Source organism: Adiantum capillus-veneris, chromosome 21 (genome assembly GCF_014529385.1).
Source record: "Adiantum capillus-veneris isolate H3 chromosome 21, ASM1452938v2, whole genome shotgun sequence".
Taxonomy (NCBI): Eukaryota; Viridiplantae; Streptophyta; class Polypodiopsida; order Polypodiales; family Pteridaceae; genus Adiantum; species Adiantum capillus-veneris.
Genome location: NC_140951.1, coordinates 109631513 through 109653241, shown reverse-complemented (window position 1 = coordinate 109653241; position 21729 = coordinate 109631513). Strand labels below are relative to the sequence as shown.

General features: G+C 44.2%; 1 protein-coding gene across 4 annotated transcripts in view; it reads left to right on the top strand.

Moving 5' to 3' along the window:
* LOC147431529 (nuclear pore complex protein) overlaps positions 1–21729 on the top strand; it is a 156596-nt gene that overhangs the window by 92366 nt on the left and 42501 nt on the right. For all 4 annotated transcript variants that reach the window (XM_086494094.1, XM_086494095.1, XM_086494097.1 and 1 more), the window contains 6 exons: positions 16881–16996; positions 17641–17675; positions 18450–18569; positions 18704–18862; positions 19219–19311; positions 19390–19557. In XM_086494094.1, coding sequence (XP_086350220.1) covers positions 16881–16996; positions 17641–17675; positions 18450–18569; positions 18704–18862; positions 19219–19311; positions 19390–19557 — 691 coding nt within the window. The remainder of the gene's footprint in view (positions 1–16880; positions 16997–17640; positions 17676–18449; positions 18570–18703; positions 18863–19218; positions 19312–19389; positions 19558–21729) is intronic.

Below are 21729 nucleotides of genomic sequence, written 5' to 3'. Positions count from 1 at the left end.
AAGAGGCAGCTCTCCGAATCTTGGAGTGCTCTGAATAGCGTCCTCCTGCGAAAGCGATGTCAAACTGCTGTATAAAAGACAAAGCTTTCGAAGCATCGGAGTATCCCGAAAAAGTATCAAACTTAAGTGCTTGGCCACCTTCCTTAAACTCTCGGACTTTCTTGCTTTTATCTTCGAGAAAGTCATACTGGTTGGCTTTGTAAAAATTCTTCTTGTTCGCATAAAAGTTTCCGTTGTCAGAGTTTGAACTGTCCGTAGACGAGTCCTCTGTAGAAGTGTCACTCACTGGGCGAGATTTAGACTTCCTTGCCTTTTTCTTGCCCTTTCCGAAGCGTTGTTTCTTGCTTCGCTTTTTGCTTTTCCTGTCTTCTTCGCTCGAGTGTGAAGAGCTAGAAGAACTGACAAAAGAAGAAGAAGAAGAACTGGGTAGGCCTTCAAACTTGACGCGCTTCTTCAGTTTCTTTGCTTTGTCGAATGTCGACAGACGATCCAAATATCCCGGGAAGTCAGTACCTTTCTTCTTCTTTTTGCCGTGCTTTTTGCCTTTCTTTTGCACGTCGAAAAGCTGAGCAATCAGTGCATCAACCACGTTCTCCAGTTCCTTCTCCGTATATTTCTTGGAGGCAGAAGGTTTCTTGAGAGCGGGTTTCTGGAGTGGTGTTGTAGTTCTTTGCCACTCCATCCGTTCCTCTTCCAAAGAGTTTTGGTTCATATATTTTTCTACCTACGGGTCCTTGGCAAAATTAAGCATCATCTTTGTTGCATCATCAATCAATTTCCGACGCTCCATCTCTTGCTGCTCCGTTGGAGTAGGCCTAGGCGGGCCAAACTCTGTGCCGGAATCTTCGTTGTGATCCTTGCCCGCATCTCCAGATGCAGAGGGAGTGGATTGATCATTGCCTGAAGCCATAGGTGCCGCGGAAAAAAAATCGGGGATCGGATTTCCCGTAGAAGAGAACTCGGCCGTGCTCTGATACCACTGTAACAAACTTGGACACTACAAGTCAAGAATCAACCGCGACAGCACCAAATAACCACTTCAAAACAATTCACAGATCACAATAGATTTGCACAGGCCCGACGGAGTTCCGTGCCTAGAGATATTGGCCCAAAAAACTGGCGCCCCTTTCGGTATTTCTTTTTATATTAATCAGATCAAAGTACAAGAGTGTGGCTAGGGTTTCACTCTCAGACTCTGCGTCCAGATGCTCTAGAAGTGAAGCCCTCTCCACATATTTAAAGGTACAAGGGATGCCTAAGAGCAGAGCCCCAAAAACTTTTAAAATCCAAAAGCAGCAGTTCTCTCTCTCTCTCTCTCTCTCTCTCTCTCTCTCTCTCTCTCTCTCTCTGTCTCTTTAGAGAGTATCTCTCTTTTTTTTAAAGCAAAAAAAAGGAAGTTCTCTCTCTCTCTCTCTCTCTCTCTCTCTCTCTCTCTCTCTCTCTCTCTCTCTCTCTCTCTCTCTCTCTCTCTCTCTCTCGGCGTGGAGCCCGAAAAGCAAGCCAAAAGTTGTCAGCGCGTTTTGCGGCGCAAAATCTGGAAGGTGCTCGTGCTGCCACGTGGCACCCCAACAGAATTAGGGTTTGCTGTCAGAGATTACGGTTTCACAGAAAATAGGTTTTTTGTAGAAATTAGGGTTTTGGTAGTTTTTAGGGTTTGCAAGGATTCTAGGGTTTCAGCCTCAAATTAGGGTTTCAGCTACCCGTAGCCACGTCATCACTTTGTGACAATTTTTCTCGTGAGTGCGGTCTCAGACGATGATTTCGACCATAGCGAGTTGATTCATTGTGCTTTGCGCTCGGTTTTTGATCACTGTGTTTTTCGACCGATGAGGTAGTGCGCCAGATGCCGGCGGTTTTGCTCACAGTTTGTGCTTTCTTGTAGTGCAGACTATGTATGACCGTTTGGGTCATTTTAGAGAGTGGTTTTAGCACGGTTTGTGCAGCTTATGACATGTATGTATATGCAGACACCGCTTGAGCTAGCTATAGCTCGCAGGTAGCATGTTTACAGGTTTGCAACGATTTTGATTAGGTATAGGTCCATAGAGCCACTTGTTCAGGAGTTTGCCACGGTTTTGGCAGTGCATGTATACCATTTGTGGATCTGTTTACTGAGACACTGAGTGTCGGTCTATGCTTTATGCGGTATCGGTGAGATTTTTTGAGTTTTCACTCAGTTTTTAGGTGAAACTCTGTCACAAACTGTTGACGTGTCAAGTCACTGAAGAGCAGAGCCAACCTTCAGATCACGGTCGATGGGCCTAAACCCAAGAACAAGCAATAGTCCTACCAACTTATGGGACCCCGTCCGATGGTGCCCAAGTGACATAAAGGCATATAAATAAAGCAGGTTCCACACACACACATAAGGATTTGCGCTGGTTTGCTGATGTGGAATTTGTACAGAAAACTTTGATTTTGCGTTGACATGATGATGTGGCAGACTGTACGGATTTCAAAGTTTTGCGCAAATTGTTGACGTGGCGGTTGTATGGATTTTCGTGATTTACGCTGGCAGCTCTTGGGCATTGCTTTTGAACCAGATGCTTTTGAGTTTGAAGACTTTTCATGTAAACTGCTTTTGGGCCTAGGGCCTTTAAAGGCTTTTCATGTAAATTGCTTTTGGGCCAGGGCTCATTCTCTGGCATGCTTCCTGGACGAAGGTGCAGAGGATGGAGTACCGGCTTGTACTTTGATGATGCAATATAAAGAAATACCGAAAGTGGCGTCAAGGTTTGGAGCCAATACTCTCTACGGTGGAATTCAGCCACTCCGTGTCGTGTGTCGTCTCTCTCTTTCAATTCAATTGTTATGTTTTGAGCTAGTCTGCTCACTATTTGTGTATATGGTTATGCGCTTTACGCTCGGTTGAGTTGGTTGTCCCAGATTGTATACTTGCAGATATAACAGATTGTTGAGATGATTTTTTGTATATGTGAGCATCGATTTTGATGCGTTTGATCATGTTTTTCATGATTGTGTAGTGGTCGAGTTATCTTCCACTTTGTTGCTAGTTTGACATGGTCTCTGGTTGAGCTTTTGCTGGATTTATTTACTCAGTTTATAGAGGAGACTTTGCCAGATTTCTCCCAGATTTTCTCGCCATAGTTTCTTGACATTCACTTATGGTTGTAGACATGTGTTAAGAGTTTAGAGTCTACAATGATGACTCATGAGAGACGGTGGTCTGGTAGTTGCCGATATATGCGATGTTGACATTGTGGTCACACAGGGCACATTAGGCGCCGTTTCAGACGTATGAGACAGCAACGGAGATGTATGCGTGGTGCAGATGAGGTTTGGACACATGCTAGAGTGGTGGCTTCATATGCAAGTGACGGTGATGTCACGTTTACTTTTAGTGTTCCTCCTCCTTACATGTCTTCTAGAGGTGATACTTCTCCACGTTGGTTGCTAGACGAGAACGCAAATTTTTATGTCACACCACATCGTGATTGGTTTAGCACCTTCTCTAGTTGGAGCTTTGGTTGTGTGCACTTGGTCGATGGTTCGACGTTTGACATTGTAGGTGTAGGAGATGTTTGCTTGTCATTGCCCAGTGGTGCATCATATACGCTACGACATCTGTGCTATGTGCTTCAACTGAGACAGTTAACAGGACACTGCTCAAAGAGCAGTCTTTCCAGATGCATTGCGGTTCATAAGTGATTGCCAGAGGAGGCCACAGTGGCTTGGTATATCCTATGTATGTGTTTGAGATTGGAGACGGCATGGTCTCGGTGTTGTTGGTGGCATGCTTTGAGTGAGAGACGGACGCGTCTCCTTCGCGGGTGCGCTCCACCCTGCTCATGAGAGAGAGCATTTAGCTGTGCGAAACGTGCCAATAGACTCTATAGAGATAGAGGTAGAGCGGCAATGCTTTAGTGAGACACATCACGTGTTGTCAGAGTCTATGCAGGTAGATGTAGAGCGGGCTTGCTCTCTAGAGATAAAGATAGAGATGACAGACACAGAGTTCTTTGATATGCTTATCCTAGAGGCTGATGAGTTGGTGCCAGGACGCACAGTTCCGCCTATGGGTGAGAGGGACATAGCCATTCCAGTGTCGGCCTTGACACATCTATACGCGATGAGTAGTCCCGATGATGTAGTACATGCAGATAGTGCAGGGGAGGCTAGGAAAGCCAGGTTTGTGCAGATTTCGTCAGTGGTCGGGCGTCTCATGTATGACCTACTAATGTCGAGGCTTGACCTAATAGTTGCAGTGGGAGTATTTGCAGCAGGGATTGTCAGTCGTATGGTGAGTGACACTAGCATGATGCATAGTGGAGTTTTGCAGACTATATAGAGTTGTCTGCGGGATTTACATGGAGGCTCTAGCGTGGATACGCACGCTCGCCTATCACTAGAGCCGATACGACTGCATGTAGATCGACCGATCGAGCCAGTGGACGTAGGTTGAGCTCTCACCTGTTTTCTTGTACATACTAGTACTTTAGCTAGTAGGACCTACTTATAGACACATTCACCTTTAAGTGGGAGATTGTTGGATTGTTGGGGTAAAGGCATCTGTGTCTTGCTCGATCGCCCAGGCTATGGGCACTCGCCAACTACTCACCTTATTGTGTATACATATATACAACAATATGGAGTATCTTATTCTTAGCTCTACTCCACCTACACAACGTCTACTCTCTTCGTCTCCCCGTCCCAAACGCACACACCGCACCGCATCCGCACCGCGCACACACGCATTCGTGCACACGCACTCGTCACAGACGGAGCCCACTAAATACATACAATGACGTGCACTCGATGTGTCTTTTTGGTCAGAGTTTGATAATGGCATTGCATCAAGTGTGTGCTTCTATGAGTCACAAACATGGAGGGCTCTACATTGGGCTTAGTCTATCATCTCTTCATGGAGATGAAGAGACACGTTATAGAATGCAAGTCTTTGACACAAGACTAGTAAGTACTTGTCTTTTGAAATTGATTATTGATTTCATTGCAAGTGTCACATAGTGATGATGTGGCATGCCCAATTGGAAGAGGAATGGCCGAGTGAAGAAGAGAAACTGAAGAAAGGAACGTAAATGAACGTCAGAGCACCGGCCCTGGGGCCTAAAACTGACTCCCAAAAATTGCGTAGGATTGATGATGTGGTGGCTACACGGACACCCGCAAATCGCGTTGATGATGTGGCAGGTTGTACGTACGCCCGTGTTTAATGCTGATGACGTGGCCGTATGGATTTTTGCAAAAGGTGTTGGTAGCTTTAACGCTAGCTTTTGGGGATGGCGCGTTTAGGGCTCTGCTTTCGGGCAACCCTTGTTTTGTTGGCGATAGCTTGGGTTAGCTTGGTTTTGGTCTTTATACGTCTGTTCAAGGGGAGGTGTGCATCGTCTTAGAGACGTTTTGTCTCTTGGATTGGGGATGGTCTTCTGGATTGGAGACGTTCTTTTGCTCCTGGATTGGAGTGCATTAGAGTAGTTGAATATTATAGTTCAACCCCAAGGGGAGGGCTATTAGGTTTATGGGCTTTATCCTATGCTTTGGTATGTATTACCCCATGTCTATTGGATGCATAGGTGGCAGGGTTCATGTGGTAGCATGTGGACAAGAAACCTTATGAATGTAGGTACTCATGAGGGGCATTTTTAGAAGGTGTGGATTCACCTAAACTGAGGAAAAGAGTGCATAAAATGGCTGAAAAGAGTAACCACGAGTTCTCTATTGGGTTTGGGTTGATTTGAAGCCTCTTATAATTCCATGTATGATGTTAGAGTAGATGCCTACTCTAGCTAAGCCTCTTTGTACTCACTTTTAATCAATCTTGTTATCCCTTTGTGTCTATACTCTACTCCAATCTCTATTGTGTAATTAATTAGTGATTAGCACGTTAAACATGAATGGTTCTCTATTTTATCCTCCCTAATCTCTACACATGCCATATGGACACTTGAGTGCCCTGTTTGCTTGCTTCCTTGGCTTTGGGGCACACCTCTAACATAGAGCACTTACTCTTACTTAGGCAATCGCATTGCGAAACAGTTATGGCCAGCCACCATAGACCGTTCTACAAAATTCTTGGAGCTGTGATATGGCTTGGGTGGACACACTATGTTGATGTTCGAATAGCCTCCTCTGTGGTAGTGGAGAATCGTCAGCAGGATAGAGGCCAGCTGTGAGAAGGTGCAGTACATCCCCATACCACTTGGGCATAGTGTCCACCTTGAAAAGACCAATGTCTGGCAAATTATCCTTGACTCCCAAAGCTTCTAAACCTGACTCCACTCGGGATAAGTAATCAACTATAACATGATGCTTACTAGGTGTAAGGACCACTTCAAAACCAAATTCATGAAACAATAGTAACCAATGCTAAATTCTGCAAGAGGTTCATGAAGCAGGTAATGAAGGGCAAGATTAGTTATCACCTTGAAATGCACACCCAAGAGGTAGTGTCAAATTTTTTGAAGGGCATATACAATGGCGAGAGCTTCCCTTTTAGTTGTGTATGTAGTTATGCTTTGCTTTGGTGAGCAGCCTGTTGACATAGTAGATGGAGCAATCCAGGTTGTATTCCTTGCTTGGATGAGTGAGTAAAGGTCCTACAGTAGCCAAACTAGCATCGGTATGGACATGTAATGTACTTGGTTGAGGCGAGGATGTTGAGGTTTGGGGTGGTAGTGGGAGTAGGGGTGGAGGGATTTTAGTGGGTAGGAAGGGCTTTCACTTGTGATAATATTGTAGTGGACTCTTCAAGTTCTTTAGACTGCTGTGTATGGGTCATATATGAGCACACTATGAACCAACCAGCATGGTAGGTAGGTTAACACTAGTGGACCTCTTACCTTGTTGGGACTAGACCACTTGACCTGCTTAGTCCAGTTGACATCTTGAACTGCTTGGACAATTGGCCTTTTTGACTTGCTTGGAATAGACCTCTTGACCTGCCGCCTCTAGTTGATCTTCTTGATTTGCTTGGACTAGTCGACCTTCTCGAATTGGTCAACCTCTTCGCCTGCTGGGAGTAATCAACCTCTTGGACCAGCCCTTCTTGACTAGGAGACTAATTGACCAGGGGGTTTCCCACGCATTGGGTTCCCTAGGAGCTTGAGCGAAGAAGGCAAGTGAGATTTCAGTTGAGGTTCTAGTGGGCGGGCCAAAATTGAGAGCACTTGTAGTAGAAAAACTTGTTCTGGTGCTGTGTGTGTGTGTGAAGTGGGTAATCTTAGAGCAGTATGCTTTGAGTCTCACGCAAGTGCCCATGTAAGGTGCAGCGGAAGTGAATGTTGAACTTTGCTCAAGATGAGTGCTCCGAACTATGCTCAAGGATCCTTTTACTTACGGAAGGGAGAGCCTTCCGTTACTATAGTGAGAGAGTGCAAATGATCACAAACAAAGTAGTAAACACTGTGAATGAAGGTGCTGAGACTGAGAGATAGAGAGAGAAGAATACGACACCATACAAGTTGTCAAACCCTCCTCCAAGGGCCCCTCTCTTGATGGCGAGAGGTCTATGCTATTAATTGCACAAATCTGGCACAAGATGCTGATGCAAGTCGTGAGGCTGTGATGCAATGTGTCTAGGTTGTCGACGACGACGTTGGCTGAAATGGCTCCTTTCGGGCTGTTCTTTATCTGCTGAGTTCGCTGGTTCTGCGGCTGAATTTGCTGCTGGAAAACGCTGAACTGCTGCGGTTGCAAAACGCTAACTCTGTTGGTACAAACATGTTGTTCTGCTGCTAGCAAAAATGTTGATTTGCTAACGCTGGACTTGCTGGTTGGGAAACGCTAGACTTGCTGGTTGGGAATTGCTAGACTTGCTGGGGCTGAAAACGCTGATGTGAGGTCTTCAAAACGCTGGTTTTGCTGGCTCCAAAACACTGATGTGAGGCCTTCAAAAAGGTTGGGCTCCTTGTTGAAAAACGCCAGGCTTTGCGAGAGAGAGAGAGAGAGAGAGAGAGAGAGAGAGAGAGAGAGAGAGAGAGAGAGAGAGAGAGATGCCTGCTGCAAAGTGACTTGCCTGTGCACTTCCTCCTCTTCTACCGGAATGCACTAGCGCTAGGTTTCCTTTTATATTGCCTTGGCTCATTTGCCCTACCCAGTTCCCAACAAAAGTCACTTACAAATAATAAGTGAAACATAGCTAAAATAGGGAAAATAGGTTTAATGCACTGGAAAATGCTCCTGATGGATTCTAATGGTAATGCTGATGATCATGCTGTGTGCAACCAGAGGATATGCATCTACTCTAAGTACCTGGGCATGCACGGTCTGCGAATAGACTCACAAAAGTGCCAGAACACTTCCTAAGCTAGGCTAACTGAACCCCTGTCATGAAGTAGCTTGTCCATATGCACATAGGGTTAGATGTGTACGTGACATCCCCTCCTTTTTAAAGTGAGGTACTGGTACCGGGCTGCATGGCTTTATTGTGGTCTGCCAACAACTCTGGGTAATCTTTGAAAAACTCTTCATCTACCCACACTGCTTCGTGGGTTCCTCGATCCTTGAACTTCAAAAAGTATTGTCTCACTTGCTTCTTTGAACCATGGTGAAACCGATGCAACAACACTTGCTCCAACTCCATGACTTTTGCTTCATCGATGATATTCGGTTCTTCTTCTTCTGAAATGTCCTTTGGAGGTGTTCCTTGAAACACTTTCAACCAGGAAATATGGAAAACGGCCCGACCAACTCGTGGCGACAAGGCCTTCCCGTCTGCGGGTGAAACTCTCGGCCGTCGGCCGTTTCATACTGGCCATACAATGTCCGGCAATTTGCAACTTCAAAAAGAGGGTCCCAAAAATTATACAAAAATCAAGGGAAAGAAACCAACAACTAAGGTTAGCAGTTGCCACATCCTCGTGATAGAGAGCTCCCAAGATTAGATTTAGAGTACAAGTTTTACATGATGACTCTTTTTGGATGAGGGAGGTTGTCTATGATACCATATAGGAGTAGACAATGGTTGAGGCCAATTAATTTATGTATATCAAACAACTTGCATATTGTTTGAGAGTTAGTTTAAAGATGTTGGGTCAGAAAGATCTGCATCTTGGTACCTTCCCTTGGCTTTTGAGGTGGGCAACGAGTGGGTCCCTCTTGTCTCTCTTACAGTTTGATTGTGTGGTAGATTTACATCCTTTTTTGGAGTACATCATTAGGAAATGTTATGGATAAGGATGATTTTGGAGGCACGGCCTAGTGTAATAGGCTTGGACACTCCAGGCCAAAGATCTAGTACAACACACACGAGAGGGATTGAAAGAACTGAACAAAATCAAGAGAGAGAGATGACACGGCACGGCGGAGTTCCGCGCCCAGAAGTATTAGCCCCAAAGATTGGCGCCTCTTCTCGGTATTTCTTTAGTATTATGCTTCAACAAGGACAATGTCCGAGGGTCCTCTCTCTCCGCAGTGCTCCCAAGCAAATCTGTCGGAAAAGAGGCCTTGGCAATTCTTATGAAGGCGCTTGGCCAATAGCGATACATGAAAAGCAATAGTCTAAAAGCATTTGGTAACCAAAAGCTAGTGCCCTCTTGAATTGTCCGTACGGTGTGCCATGTCAGCATGTCAGCACGATTTGCGCCGCAAATGGCGGAAGTCCGTACTGCCTACCACGTCATTAGTTCGCACGGAATTTTGGGTGTCCTATCTTATTGTTAAGGTTTTAGGCCCCTCTGCCGGGTACAATAAGTTGGAACAACCTTTAAATGGATTTGCCACTCGGCAAGATTCCATAGGTTAGACAACTTCCACTGCTACTTGCTTCACTAGGGTTGGCCCTTTTGTGTCCGGCCTTTGTTCTTTAGGCCATGCCACGTCATCATTTTGTGACATACCCCCCTCTTGAAAGAATCTTAATCGCCCTCGATCATGCCTGCAAAACTGACATAAGACAAAAACTTGTTCTAGAATGAGAATCTCCTCTCTCTCTTCCACTTCTGGCTGCTCTTTTGGCTCCCGGTCCACTCGCACTTCACCCTTGAAAGGTCTCAACAAACTCACATAAAATGCATTGTGAATCTTCCATGTATCTAGTAATTTTGGCCTGAAGGATACGTCATTGATCTTCTCTTGAACTTGAAAAGGGCCATAGTATCGCATACTTAGCTTTGGAAAAAGCCGCTCCTTACCCTTCCGTTTCCGTAGGCGTGCCTTTTCAAACCGTAAAAGCACCCAATTATCCTCCTTGAGGTGCAAGTTACGTCGATGCTTGTCTGTTGCCTTCTTATGCCGTGCTTGAGACTTCTTCAGAGCCTCTTGCGCCTTGGCAAAATTAGTGTCAAGATCCTGTGCATACCATGTAATGGAAAAATCTGCAAGAAAAACAGTTTAGCCAAATGATCGGCTTTAATTGTCTTCTTTATCGGAATGAAGTGAGTTTGTTTATTGAATTGATCAATGACTGTCCAAATGCCATTATGCCCACTATGAGTCTGGGGAAGATAAAAAATGTAATCCGTTGCTATTCTTTCCCAAGGTCGGTTAGGAATAGGTAGAGGTTGTAGAAGACCTTGTGCCTTATGCCTGTCAAACTTGACCTTTTGGCATAAGTAATTGCGAACAAACTCGTCTGCATTCCTTTTGAGCCTCGGCGAGTTTAAGTACTTCTCCACACCTTTTAGGGTGGCGTCTACGCCGCGATGGTCCGGAAATGGCGGACACTGGCGCTCTATCAAAACCTTTTTGTTCCTCAACCGTTGAGTAACACACAACGTTGTTTTCCACATTAAATTGCCTCCCCTAGGAGAATACCTTGCAACTGTCTCCCCGTTGTGTAACCAGTCAAAGATATCTACAAAATTTGGATCCGTGGCGTATTGATCAAGCATATCCTCGAAGCTCTGATGGTGAATCATTGAAATAGCCGAAATCTTTGACTTGCGAGACAATGGTGTCTGCCACCAAGTTCTTCTTTCCCTTAACATGACAATCTGAAAGTGAAATTGCGACAAAATATTCACCCATCCCATCTGCTTCTCCAAAAGTTGTTTTTGAGACAAGAAGTATCACAAACTTTGGTGATCAGTGAACACTGTAAAGTTGCGCCATTGAGTAAGAGCATGGATGACAGTCAATGGTTCTTTCTCATAAATTTGTGCAACAGCCTTTGGTTGCGAAAACATTCTACTCTCAAAAGCTACATGGACGTCCTGCATTAAGATTGCCCTTAGACTGTGAACACAAGCATCACAGTAAACCTCAAATGGCTTTGGCAAATCTGGTGAACCAACACTCGACCAATTGTCGACGTCTCTTATAGAGTCTTAAATGCTGCAATCTCATATGGTCCCCAAGAAAAAGGAACCCCTTTCGGTGTCAGAATGTGTAACGGCAAAGCCATTTCCGCCAACTTTCGAATCAATTGCGAGTAATACGAGCATAAACCCAAAAAGCTTCGAACTTCATGTACATTCTTCTAATCTGGCCAATCTTGAATGGTTTAAACCTTGTCCGGGTCCAATTTTACACCCTCCGCAGAGACAATGCGTCCGAAAAAGTGCTCTTTTTCCTGTTAGCCACCAGTCGATGTTGCCGCAGTGCTTGGAAAACTTGTAATAGATAATTACCGTGCTCTACCTCACTCTTGGAGAATACGATGATGTCGTGCCCACAAATGACCTGCACTCCCTAAAAATTCTGTCTATCATCCTATTGAACTTTGCAGGACCATTTGTGAGAGTGAAAGGCATCACTAAGTATTCGTACAATCCAAAAGATGTCATGAATGCGGTCTTGTATACATGTTTAGGAGTGATCCCGATCTGATGATAGCCAGTTTCTAGGTCGATTCTGTTGAAACATGTAGAACCTTGTAGCTTGTCTAGTATATCCACAATCCTGGGTATTGGACACATGTTCTTGATGGTGATTTTGTTGAGAGCTCTGTAGTCAATGCATATTCTCCAAGATCCATCTTTCTTCAATACCAACAACACTGGCGAACAATAAGGTGATTTCCTGGGCTGAAATAGACCCTTCTCCAGAAGCTCTTTCACTTGGGTTCATAATTTCCTCGTTTTGGGCTTTGCTTGGCTGATTCGGTGGCATGTTGCCGGGAATCAAATCAATGGTGTGATCTTCAGAACGCCGAGGAGGTAACTCTCCTGGTAAGTCTTCAAAGAAACAATCAGCTTGAGCTTGCAGAAAGTCTTATCGTTCATTCTCGAGGCCGGACAAATTTGATGTTTTATTGTCATCTAACTCATGTAAGTAGATCGAGTAAACAAACTAACTGGATTTCATTAATTTTGAAATGGCCGAAGCCGATACAAGTGGGATGGACTCGCCCTTTGATTTTACATCAAGTGCTATATCTCAACCCTTCTCATTTTACATCAAGTACTATATCTCAACCCTTCTCATTCTTCAGTGTCGCTTTTCTCGCCCTATAGTTGACCAACGTGCCATTCTTGTGGAACCAGAGAATTCCCAAGAAGATGTCACACCCTTCCAAAGGCATGATGTAAAAGTTCTCGTGCCCTAGATACCCCTGACAGTGCAACCGAAGTTTGCCTATGATAAGTGTAATCGTAACACTCTGCCTTGGTGCCCCTAGAATTGCCTTGATTGGTGGTCCCATTGCCTCTGGCGTAATGCCAAGTTGAGTTGCTGATTCGGCCGAGATGAAGTTGGCCTTGGCTCCTTCGTCAAAGAAGATGAGGGATTCTTGATCTCATACGTTGCCCCACGCTCTGCAGAGCTCCGTACTTTCATCCATTTGTTGAGGGTCGGTCCCCACAAAATCCTCTACTAGTCCCACTTTTGTCTTTCCTTTCTTTGCTCGCTCCTCTGCTACTTTGGGGCTCTTTGGTTTGTCCTTTGGATGATCATTGGACGCTCTGTTGGGGCTCCTGACAAGCACATGCCCTTGTTCCCTGCATCCATAGCATATACCCTCTTTGTAGTACTTGGCGCATTGCTGTGCCAACAATCGAGGGCACGAAGGTTTCTTTTTATGTTGCTTTCTCTTTCTTCTGTTACCATTGTTCGATACTTACCCGGTCCGGATTGCCAAAAGCCTATCTGTAGGGCAAGTTAGAGAGTGTGCGTGCATTGCAAACCCTTGCTTGGCATGTCCCATTAGCCACTGCATGGACTTGGACTTCTTCTGCAGACAATAACTCCGTATCTCTTTGGGTTTGTAGGATTTGGAAGGGGGTCCTGTCCAAGATCCATATATAACAATGAGGCATACCGGTCCCACACATCAGGAGAAGTAATCACTGGGGAACGGGAGTGCTCATGAAAGAATCGCCATGCCTCTGCTGAGTCTCAACTCAAGAGCAACTGATACAAGTCTCGCTCCATATGGGCCAAGTAAGCTTGATTCTTCTGTCGCACAAGGCGCCAGAAAGCAATCCGAGATTGTCGGTAAGTGATGACTCCTAAAAGAAGATCCCTCTGAAGTTGGGCTCTCATCTTTCTGCACTCCTCATCATACCAACTATTCTGGGGCATGCTCTCAGAATATCGCCTTCGACCTGGCTGAGTGTGTGGGTATGCCTTTGATGCCCCAACTCACCCACATCGAGCTCTCTAAGCATCTCATCTGACCGTCTGAGAGTTGTCCGTTCGGGCATTGAAGTCCCCTAGGAGGATGATATCACCATCGCTAGAAAACTCCCATAATCATCATCTAATATAGAGAAAGGCGACTGTCCTCTGGATGCAACATGTACTGACGTACGGGGGGGGGGGGAGTAACATATAGCAATGTATAGAGAGAGAGACGACACGACACGACGGAGTTCCGTGCCCAGAAGTACTAGCCCCAAAGACTGGCGCCTCTTCTCGGTATTTCTTTATTATTATGCTTCAACAAGTACAATGTCTGAGGGTCCTCTCTCCCCACAATGCTTCCAAGAAAATCTGTTGGAAAAGAGGCACTGGCAATTCTTATAAAGGCCCTTGGCCAAAAGCAATACATGAAAAAGAGTAGTCTAAAAGCATCTGGTAACCAAAAGCTAGCGCGCTCTTGGGCTGTCCGTACGATGTGCCACATCAACATGTCATCGCGATTTGCGTTGCAAATTGCGGAAGTCCGTACAACCTGCCACGTCATCAGTTTGCACACAATTTTGGGTTTCCTTCTTTATTTTTAAGGTTTTAGTCCCCTCGACAGGGGTACAATAAGTTGGAACAACTTTTTAAATGGATTTAGGCCACTCAGCAAGATTCCATAAGTTGGACAACTTCTATTGCTGCTTCCTTCACTAGGGTTGGCCCTTTTGTGTCTAGCCTCTGTCCTTTAGGCCATGCCATGTCAATACTTTGTGACACCTAGGGGTTTCACAATCCCTTGGCTTTTGTGAGCTGCTACAAGAGATTTTCATTACGGATGCTTTATATCAATCAGATACCCAACATTATTATTTGTGGTTTTCGCTACATTGCCTGAGGTGGACAGAGCTTCGTGCAGATTTTTGTAGACTTGATCACTATTCGGATAGCTTTTCTTCACAGCTTGATTAGAGTATTGTTATTCCTAGATATAAATTATGGTTTGATTTGGGATTTTTCCCCATGATCTCCTTGTATACCTTTCAGGGTTTTTCCCAACTTTTGTATATGGACCTATGGTCGATTTTATGTAATGCAAAGGGTCAAAGCCCCAGTTTTATTGCAAAAGAAACACCATAACTGCTCAATCTAGCCTCGATGTACTACAAAGACCCAACTAGAAGACCCTGGCTGACAGCTTTCCTGTTGCAGATCAAAGACTGCGCTACTCAAATACAAGGGGATGTCGAGGCTAGATAGTGCAGGGCCAAGTGATGTGCGACTCTAGACTCCAACTCAATGACAATAATTCTTGGACATGGTGGGGATCATCCTAATGATCTGGCCGAATGACAAATATATCCAATGATGAAATATCTCCGAGCACTTTGAGTGAATGAGGTAAACCTGGAGGCTGTGTGGTTGTTGATGGGCCAGGTAGGTCTATACACGTTGATGGATTTGCTATCACTAGTCCACCTCCCGCCAAAGTGCCCGACTAATAGTAGCGAGGTCAGCATCCTCGGTAGGGTCTTCCTAGTCCAACGGCCCAAGCTCAATGGTAAACTCATGATACTCCACCTTAATGTTGGAATTGCCAATACTGTAGCTAGGCTTCCATCCGATGAGTGATTGTAGCATAAAAGAAAAATCCCCGCAGCTCTGTGTTAGGTGGAGCGGAATGATTGTTTGCGCTTTGCTCAAGATGAGTGCTCCGAACTGTGCTGAAGGTTCCTTTTAGCTCTTATGGAAGGGAGAGCCTTCCGTTCTTAATGGAAAGTGCTATGATCACAACAAAGTGAATGGACACTGCGCGTGCAAATGAATGAAATTGAGAGATAGAGAGAGAAGAGAGATACGACACCAGAGACGTTGTAAAACCCTCCTCTGAAGGCCCCACTCTCGTCGGCGAGAGTGGTCTACTATTGATTGCACAAAGGGGTACAATGACGATGCAAAGGACTGATGCAACTTGGGACTATGCCGATGCCGACGACGACTTAAGGGTTGAAATCTGCGGTCTTCTATCTGCTGTCCATAAAAACGCTATGGCTGAAAATCTGGGACTGTTTCGGGTGGCTGAAATATGCTGTTTTGGCTGCGTTTTTAAAGGCTGAAAATGACGATACTCTGCAAGTCTTTAGGGCTGAATCTGCTGCTGTTCATGCATGTTGAAAACGTTGACTATCTACTGCAGAATGGGCTGAAAATAGAAATACTGACAGCTCTTGAAAGCGTTAGTAAAAACGCTAGGGATCCGGGCATGTGGGCGATGACTGCAAAGCTGGAGAACGCCAGCTTGGGGGGAGGTGGTGACGATGTCCAAAAACGCTAGGCTGATGGGAGAGGGAACACGCCAAGGTGAATGGTGCTTGAGGGGTTCTTGCTGAGAGAGAAGGGGTACTTGCTGCCTGAGGGCCTGTTGTGCTCCTTGCTCATCTGCCCAAGAGTGCTAGCTTTGTTTGCTTATATATTTTCTTAGCAAAATTGTCCAACCTACTTTTGTTGGGAAGTCACTTAAAAATAATAAGTGAAAAATGTCAAAAATAGGGAAAATAGGCTAAATGCATTGGAAAAATCCCCTAACTGATTCTAATGGATTCTGATGGGATTATTGATGATCATGCTGTGTGCAACCAGAGGATATGCAGCTACACTAAGTGACTGGGCATGCACGGTCTACGAATAGACTCACAAAAATGTTAGATCACTTCTAATCTAGACTGCCTAGACTGATTGAACCTTGTTATGCTGTAGCTTGTCCACGGACACATAGGGTTGGGATGTGTCACGTGACACTCTGAGAGAGGGGTATGATGTATCATATATTTACAGCTAGATGAACATAAGTATTTAACCCTCGTCCACTTTGTGTGTCTGAAAGTTATCAATGATGGTTCTACCAGGACTGTAGACTTCACATTTTTCTTGTTTTGGTGCTTCATATGCCTAGGTCTAGTTTCAACTCCTGCTTCGTCTAGATAGATCTTGATTTGGTGGTGGTTTTTGATTGGATGGTGTTTCTGCTGTGTCTGTCGATTCCTTTTGAGTTTGAGTGCTGCCATTTAGTGACGCAACCAAATTAAAAGAAGGCAATAGCCGGGCATACATAACACAGCTAGTCTACCGTTACTGGGTAGTAATGCAATATGATTATGAATTTACTTCCTAGTTGGTTATAATATGGGTTCCGAACAGTTTTATCCTTGATTATTGCTCCACAATATGTGGCAGAAATCTCATTAGGAGTGTTATATAATCCAATTTCTTGCAGATGGAAGAGTACGGAGGTCATTATTAGGCAAAGAAATGTTTCCAGTAGCAAGTTTTTTGTGATAAAAACTTTTCAAGCATTTTGAAGGTGACTAAAGTCTAAGCTTGTGTTCCCTTTATGGTTGCAGAGAAGAAGCAACCGAACGACATAGGGCCATAGAAGATCTTTTGATGCGTCAGAAAGCTCAGATGTTGCATGATGAGTCTGCTACGTGGGCACTCATCTGGCACTTGTTTGGGAAAGGTGATTTCAACCTCTTTGTTTCGTACATGATGACATAGTTGTATTTTTTCTTGTTTTGATGAGCCTTCATAGCGGTCTGAGGCTCCACCCTCAATAATCCTCTCCGAACCATACATTGCCGCTGGTAGAGAGTTCTCTGGGATTTTCGTTCACTCTCTTATAAAGAGGAATGGGAACCCCACAACACCCTCATGATGTGGGATGCCAGGAGTACTGCATCCTATGTGGGCATTGGACAGAGCTAACTTATTTCATGGATGCATACGTGCTTATTTTACAGTTCCCATGGGTTATCAGCTGCTTTGTGTATATGAGGGTTTGCGTGCGCAGTGCTTAATGGACTATGATATTGCGTGAGCTCGCAGTGGATGATGAGGGCTAGACTAATGAGCTTGTTTCGCAGCTTGGGTGCCAAAGGAATGCCTGTTTAGCCCTTTTATAACCAGTTATTTGCTGCCACTTTTGCCTCTGCTTTGATGATTATAATTTATTTTTGCTTCGGAGGCTGGAGCATATTTACTTACAACACTATTGACTAATACCACATACATGGACGGGTGCTGTACATAGAGTAAAGGTTTTGGGAGGGGATGGTTAGTGAAGTTCATTTATCTCAAGTTCCAACACTATCATCTGTTCTCCAGGTTTTGATGACATGGAGCTCGAGGATGCAGTTCTGGTAATTTTATTTTTGTATCATCTAGCTTTGTTTGAGAGAATCTGTCTGTTTATAGAACATTCATCCAGGGAAGGGTAATTGTTTGCATGTTAGAATGGCTTTCTTCTTGCGATGAAAGAACTGTGATGATAAGATAGCTGTTGCATCCATGTGATTTGAATTCTTCACAAGTCAAACTTGTCTTCATTGTTTACTATAATCTTGTCTTATCCTATTCAATACCGTAAGTACTTATTCTTATGCATGAACTCAGAATGGTGTGCATTTTCTTCATTCATGCCAGATATTCAACATTTTTATGTGCAGTTCTCTTCCTACATAATGAACTCTTAATAACCGCCTATCCCCAGCCTATGAAGAATGTAAAAGGTTCAAGGTTTCATGTATTCCTAAATTTATCCGAGAGAATGCACAATATCACACGAATGGCTTTATTTTGCATCCATTCTAACCCTGCCAGGAATTATATATGTATAATTTGTTCGTTGCTCAATAAAAAATGCCTTCACTTTGTATGCTTTTACTTTACACCATTTTTACCACTTTCCCCTTGTGTTCTTTTGTTCCTTTCTGTATTTGGATCTTGGGCACTTTACTACTTAGACAAGCTGGACAACTTTCAAAGTAGATACTTTTTCAAGCTTTCTAGGGGTGCTTTGGAACTTGTACTTTACTTTAACAAGTTAGGATGACAGTAATAATTGTAGTTTTACAGTCTTGTGCTCATCTGCTGACACTTAAAGGTTGTGTTTTTTTTTGGCTTTCTTTTTGCAGTCAACTTCTCAACATGAAGCTTGCGATTTTATTTCTACAGATGCGACAGCCCAACTTTGCTTTAGAATAGTGAAATGGTTGGAAGGTCTCATATCAAAAGCACTTGATCTTGATAAGCAGGTACCATGTGTGATAATTGAAACTTCTCGTCTTACACCTTTGCAATGCGTTTGGTATTGCAGCATAATTCCCTATGTTTTTTTCTATAAAGACTGCTTATTTTGTTGCTTTGCTGATGTGGTTTCTGTGCTCAGCACAAAGGGTGGTATGCAGGTTCTTATTTGCAAAAATTAGGAGTCTGGCGTCAGACTCAGCACTCTATCAGGAAGATGGTTGGAAATGCTGTGCTTGTTCAACACTTGGATCCAGACGCACCTAGTAGAGAGCGGGCCCGCCTCCAGGAAGAAGACCAAGTGTGTATTTGCATCTTAATTTTTATGGATGAAGTACTCATTTTACTTTGCCTTAAGCACTGGTTGTTTTTACGTTGCATACCTGCATGTTGGCATGATCTCATTCTGCTATGTCCGAATGTGGAGAGCTCCTTGTTTTACCCAATTAGGCAAAAGATTTGGCTGCTCTGTTGCAGATGTCAAAATTCTGATGTATTTTGGTGTAGTGATTGTGACATAATGTGCAACTTTGAACGTGTTTTCACCTATGTAGTTTTTACTACACACATCTCCCCATTTTGTACCTTTCTGCTTGAGAACTCTCATATATGGCGAAGCACCGAAGAGGCTGTAACAATAGTGGTTTGGGATTCCAGAACCTGGAAGAAGAACTGCTTGACGACATCTGGAAGCTTTTAAGGGCTGGAAGACTTGAGGAAGCCAGACAGCTTTGTCGTTCAGCTGGTCAGGTGAGACCCCGGTTTCTATCTCTTTGTTACGTACATTTCACGGAGCCAGATTTTCATCTTGTTATCTTGTTTTCACAGCCGTGGAGAGCCGCCACTTTGGGTGGATGTGGTGACTTGGGGCCTTCCCCATCTCCTGACATGCTGATACGTGATGGGAAGGATGTTGCATTACAAGCTGTTGAACTTGAGAGTGGAATAAGCCATCAACGTCGACTTTGGAAGTGGGCCTGCTTTTCTGCTTCTGAGGTATTTTTTTATAGCAATAAGCTGTTGTATTTATAGCAGTTTCACAGTTAGAAATGTATAAATTTGCACTGATGGACGTCAGACAACCGAGTCGTTTTTACCAAAAACCATGCTTGGGCACATACCTCAAGATAATAGTTCAAGTAAACAGAGATCACAATGAAGACTTCTAAAGAGGGTAATGGGAAAAGCTTGAAACTGGCTCAAGCACTGCAGAAACAGGTAAACATTTCATGAGGAGGGGGAAACGCTACTTTGATTAAGATGGCCACATTGAACATCTTAATATCTACTAGACAACTGCCCCATCTCGTAGTTTGTGGTAATCTTCCACGTTGACCATTTTGAATTCTACTAGACTACGACTGTGTGCTTGTTGTTAAAAAAAAAAAAAACTTTCAGTGCGGGGAAAGGAAGTAGGGAGAACTTATACATATCCATGTATTTACAACTGTACATTGCTGTAAATCACACCCACAAGTGGCCATACCATGGGAACAATTTCCCCAATGGGGCAGTGGGTGGTACTTTAGGTGTAGATTTGAAACTATATTTTATGACGTTTCAGCTTTTTCAAGAATGTATCACTTGTGGACCATGATGTATCAATCTTCTTCAGGCTTTGTTGCTTCCAATGGGTTGGTTAAGCACTTCTATATTACCTGATATTCTTCCCAGGACTTAGTCTCAAATTTTAACTCCGTCACAAAACATTTAACTTTAAGAATTATCTCCTCTCTCCTCCCCTCCCTCCTGATCAGTTTTCATATCTGTCTCTATACATTGTGAATTGTTTTGTGGATTTTCGGAAAGCTTTTGATACAGTACCAGGGGCCAGATTGATGCGCAGGATGCAAGAGTTAGGAGTCCCCAAAGAGATTATATGGGGGATCATGGCTTTATACGGGTCAGTAATGGGGTATGTACGTACTCCAGAAGGGGATGCCGACATTGTTCATTCCACCGTTGGAGTAAAGCAGGGATGCCCACTGTCCCCTACTTTATTTGCTATGTACATAGATGAGGTATCAGATTACATTGATATAGAGGGTGACAGAGGGGCTCAACTTGCAGGGTCATGGATCCCTTTGTTGTTGTATGCAGATGATATTGTACTGATAGCAGAATCACCAGATGGAATGCAGACGCAACTAAATGCATTACATAAATTCGCGGAGGACAGTGGACTGTCGGTAAACTTGGGTAAAACCAAAGTTATGGTGTTTAACACCACACCGCAGTGGGTTAGGAGATCGGCAGCTACACTTACATATGGCCAGGATACAGTAGAGTACACAGATGCATAAAGATACCTTGGGGTGGTATTTACAGGACCGAAGTTTACTCTTAAGAAAGCAGCGGATGCTAGATTATCCAGAGCCTCTGCGGCCTTGGGAGGGTTGGAGAGGATGTGTTCACAAGTGCAGTTTCAGGAACCACAAACAAAACTTTGGCTTTTTGATACTGTGGTGGCTTCGGCTATGCTTTATGGGGTCTAGATTTGAGGACCATCTGTGGATCAGGATAATTGGAAGTCAATGGAGAGACCTTTGGTATCTATGATTTCCCGAATGATTAGAGCCAAGGCCTCCATACCACACGCGATTACTCGAGCGGAACTAGTGGCCCCTCCGTTAGAAATTGAAGCTCTTACTAGATCAGTGTCCTTTATACATGGTTTGTGGGATACAAATAATTGCCGATATACTAAACTCGCCCTCGAATCCTCTCGACAATTAGCAATGAAAGGGGATACATCATGCTGGTATGCGCAACTGTCCTCGTGGTTTCAGAGACATGGGTTCAGTATGGAAAGATTACCCCCCTTCCAATACTCTCTTGAGGCTCCATCACTGGCAATTACACGAACAGAGATTAATAAAATCATCCGACAGGATCTTATACAGTTGGATACTAAGAGGACATGGGTAGACCCTACACAAGAACTAGGCACGAAGATGGCCGAATACAAAGAAAACTTCCTACAACTATCTGAAGATGGATTTGTGATTCGCCCGAGTTACATGGATACCCACCTTTCTCATGGTTTGAGATGTGCTATTGGTCAGATTCGCACATCCTCACAGCAGTCGGAAATTGAATTTGGCAGATTTAGGGGAATCCCACCTGAGAGCAGAATTTGCAAGTTGTGCGGGATGGAGCCGGAGACAG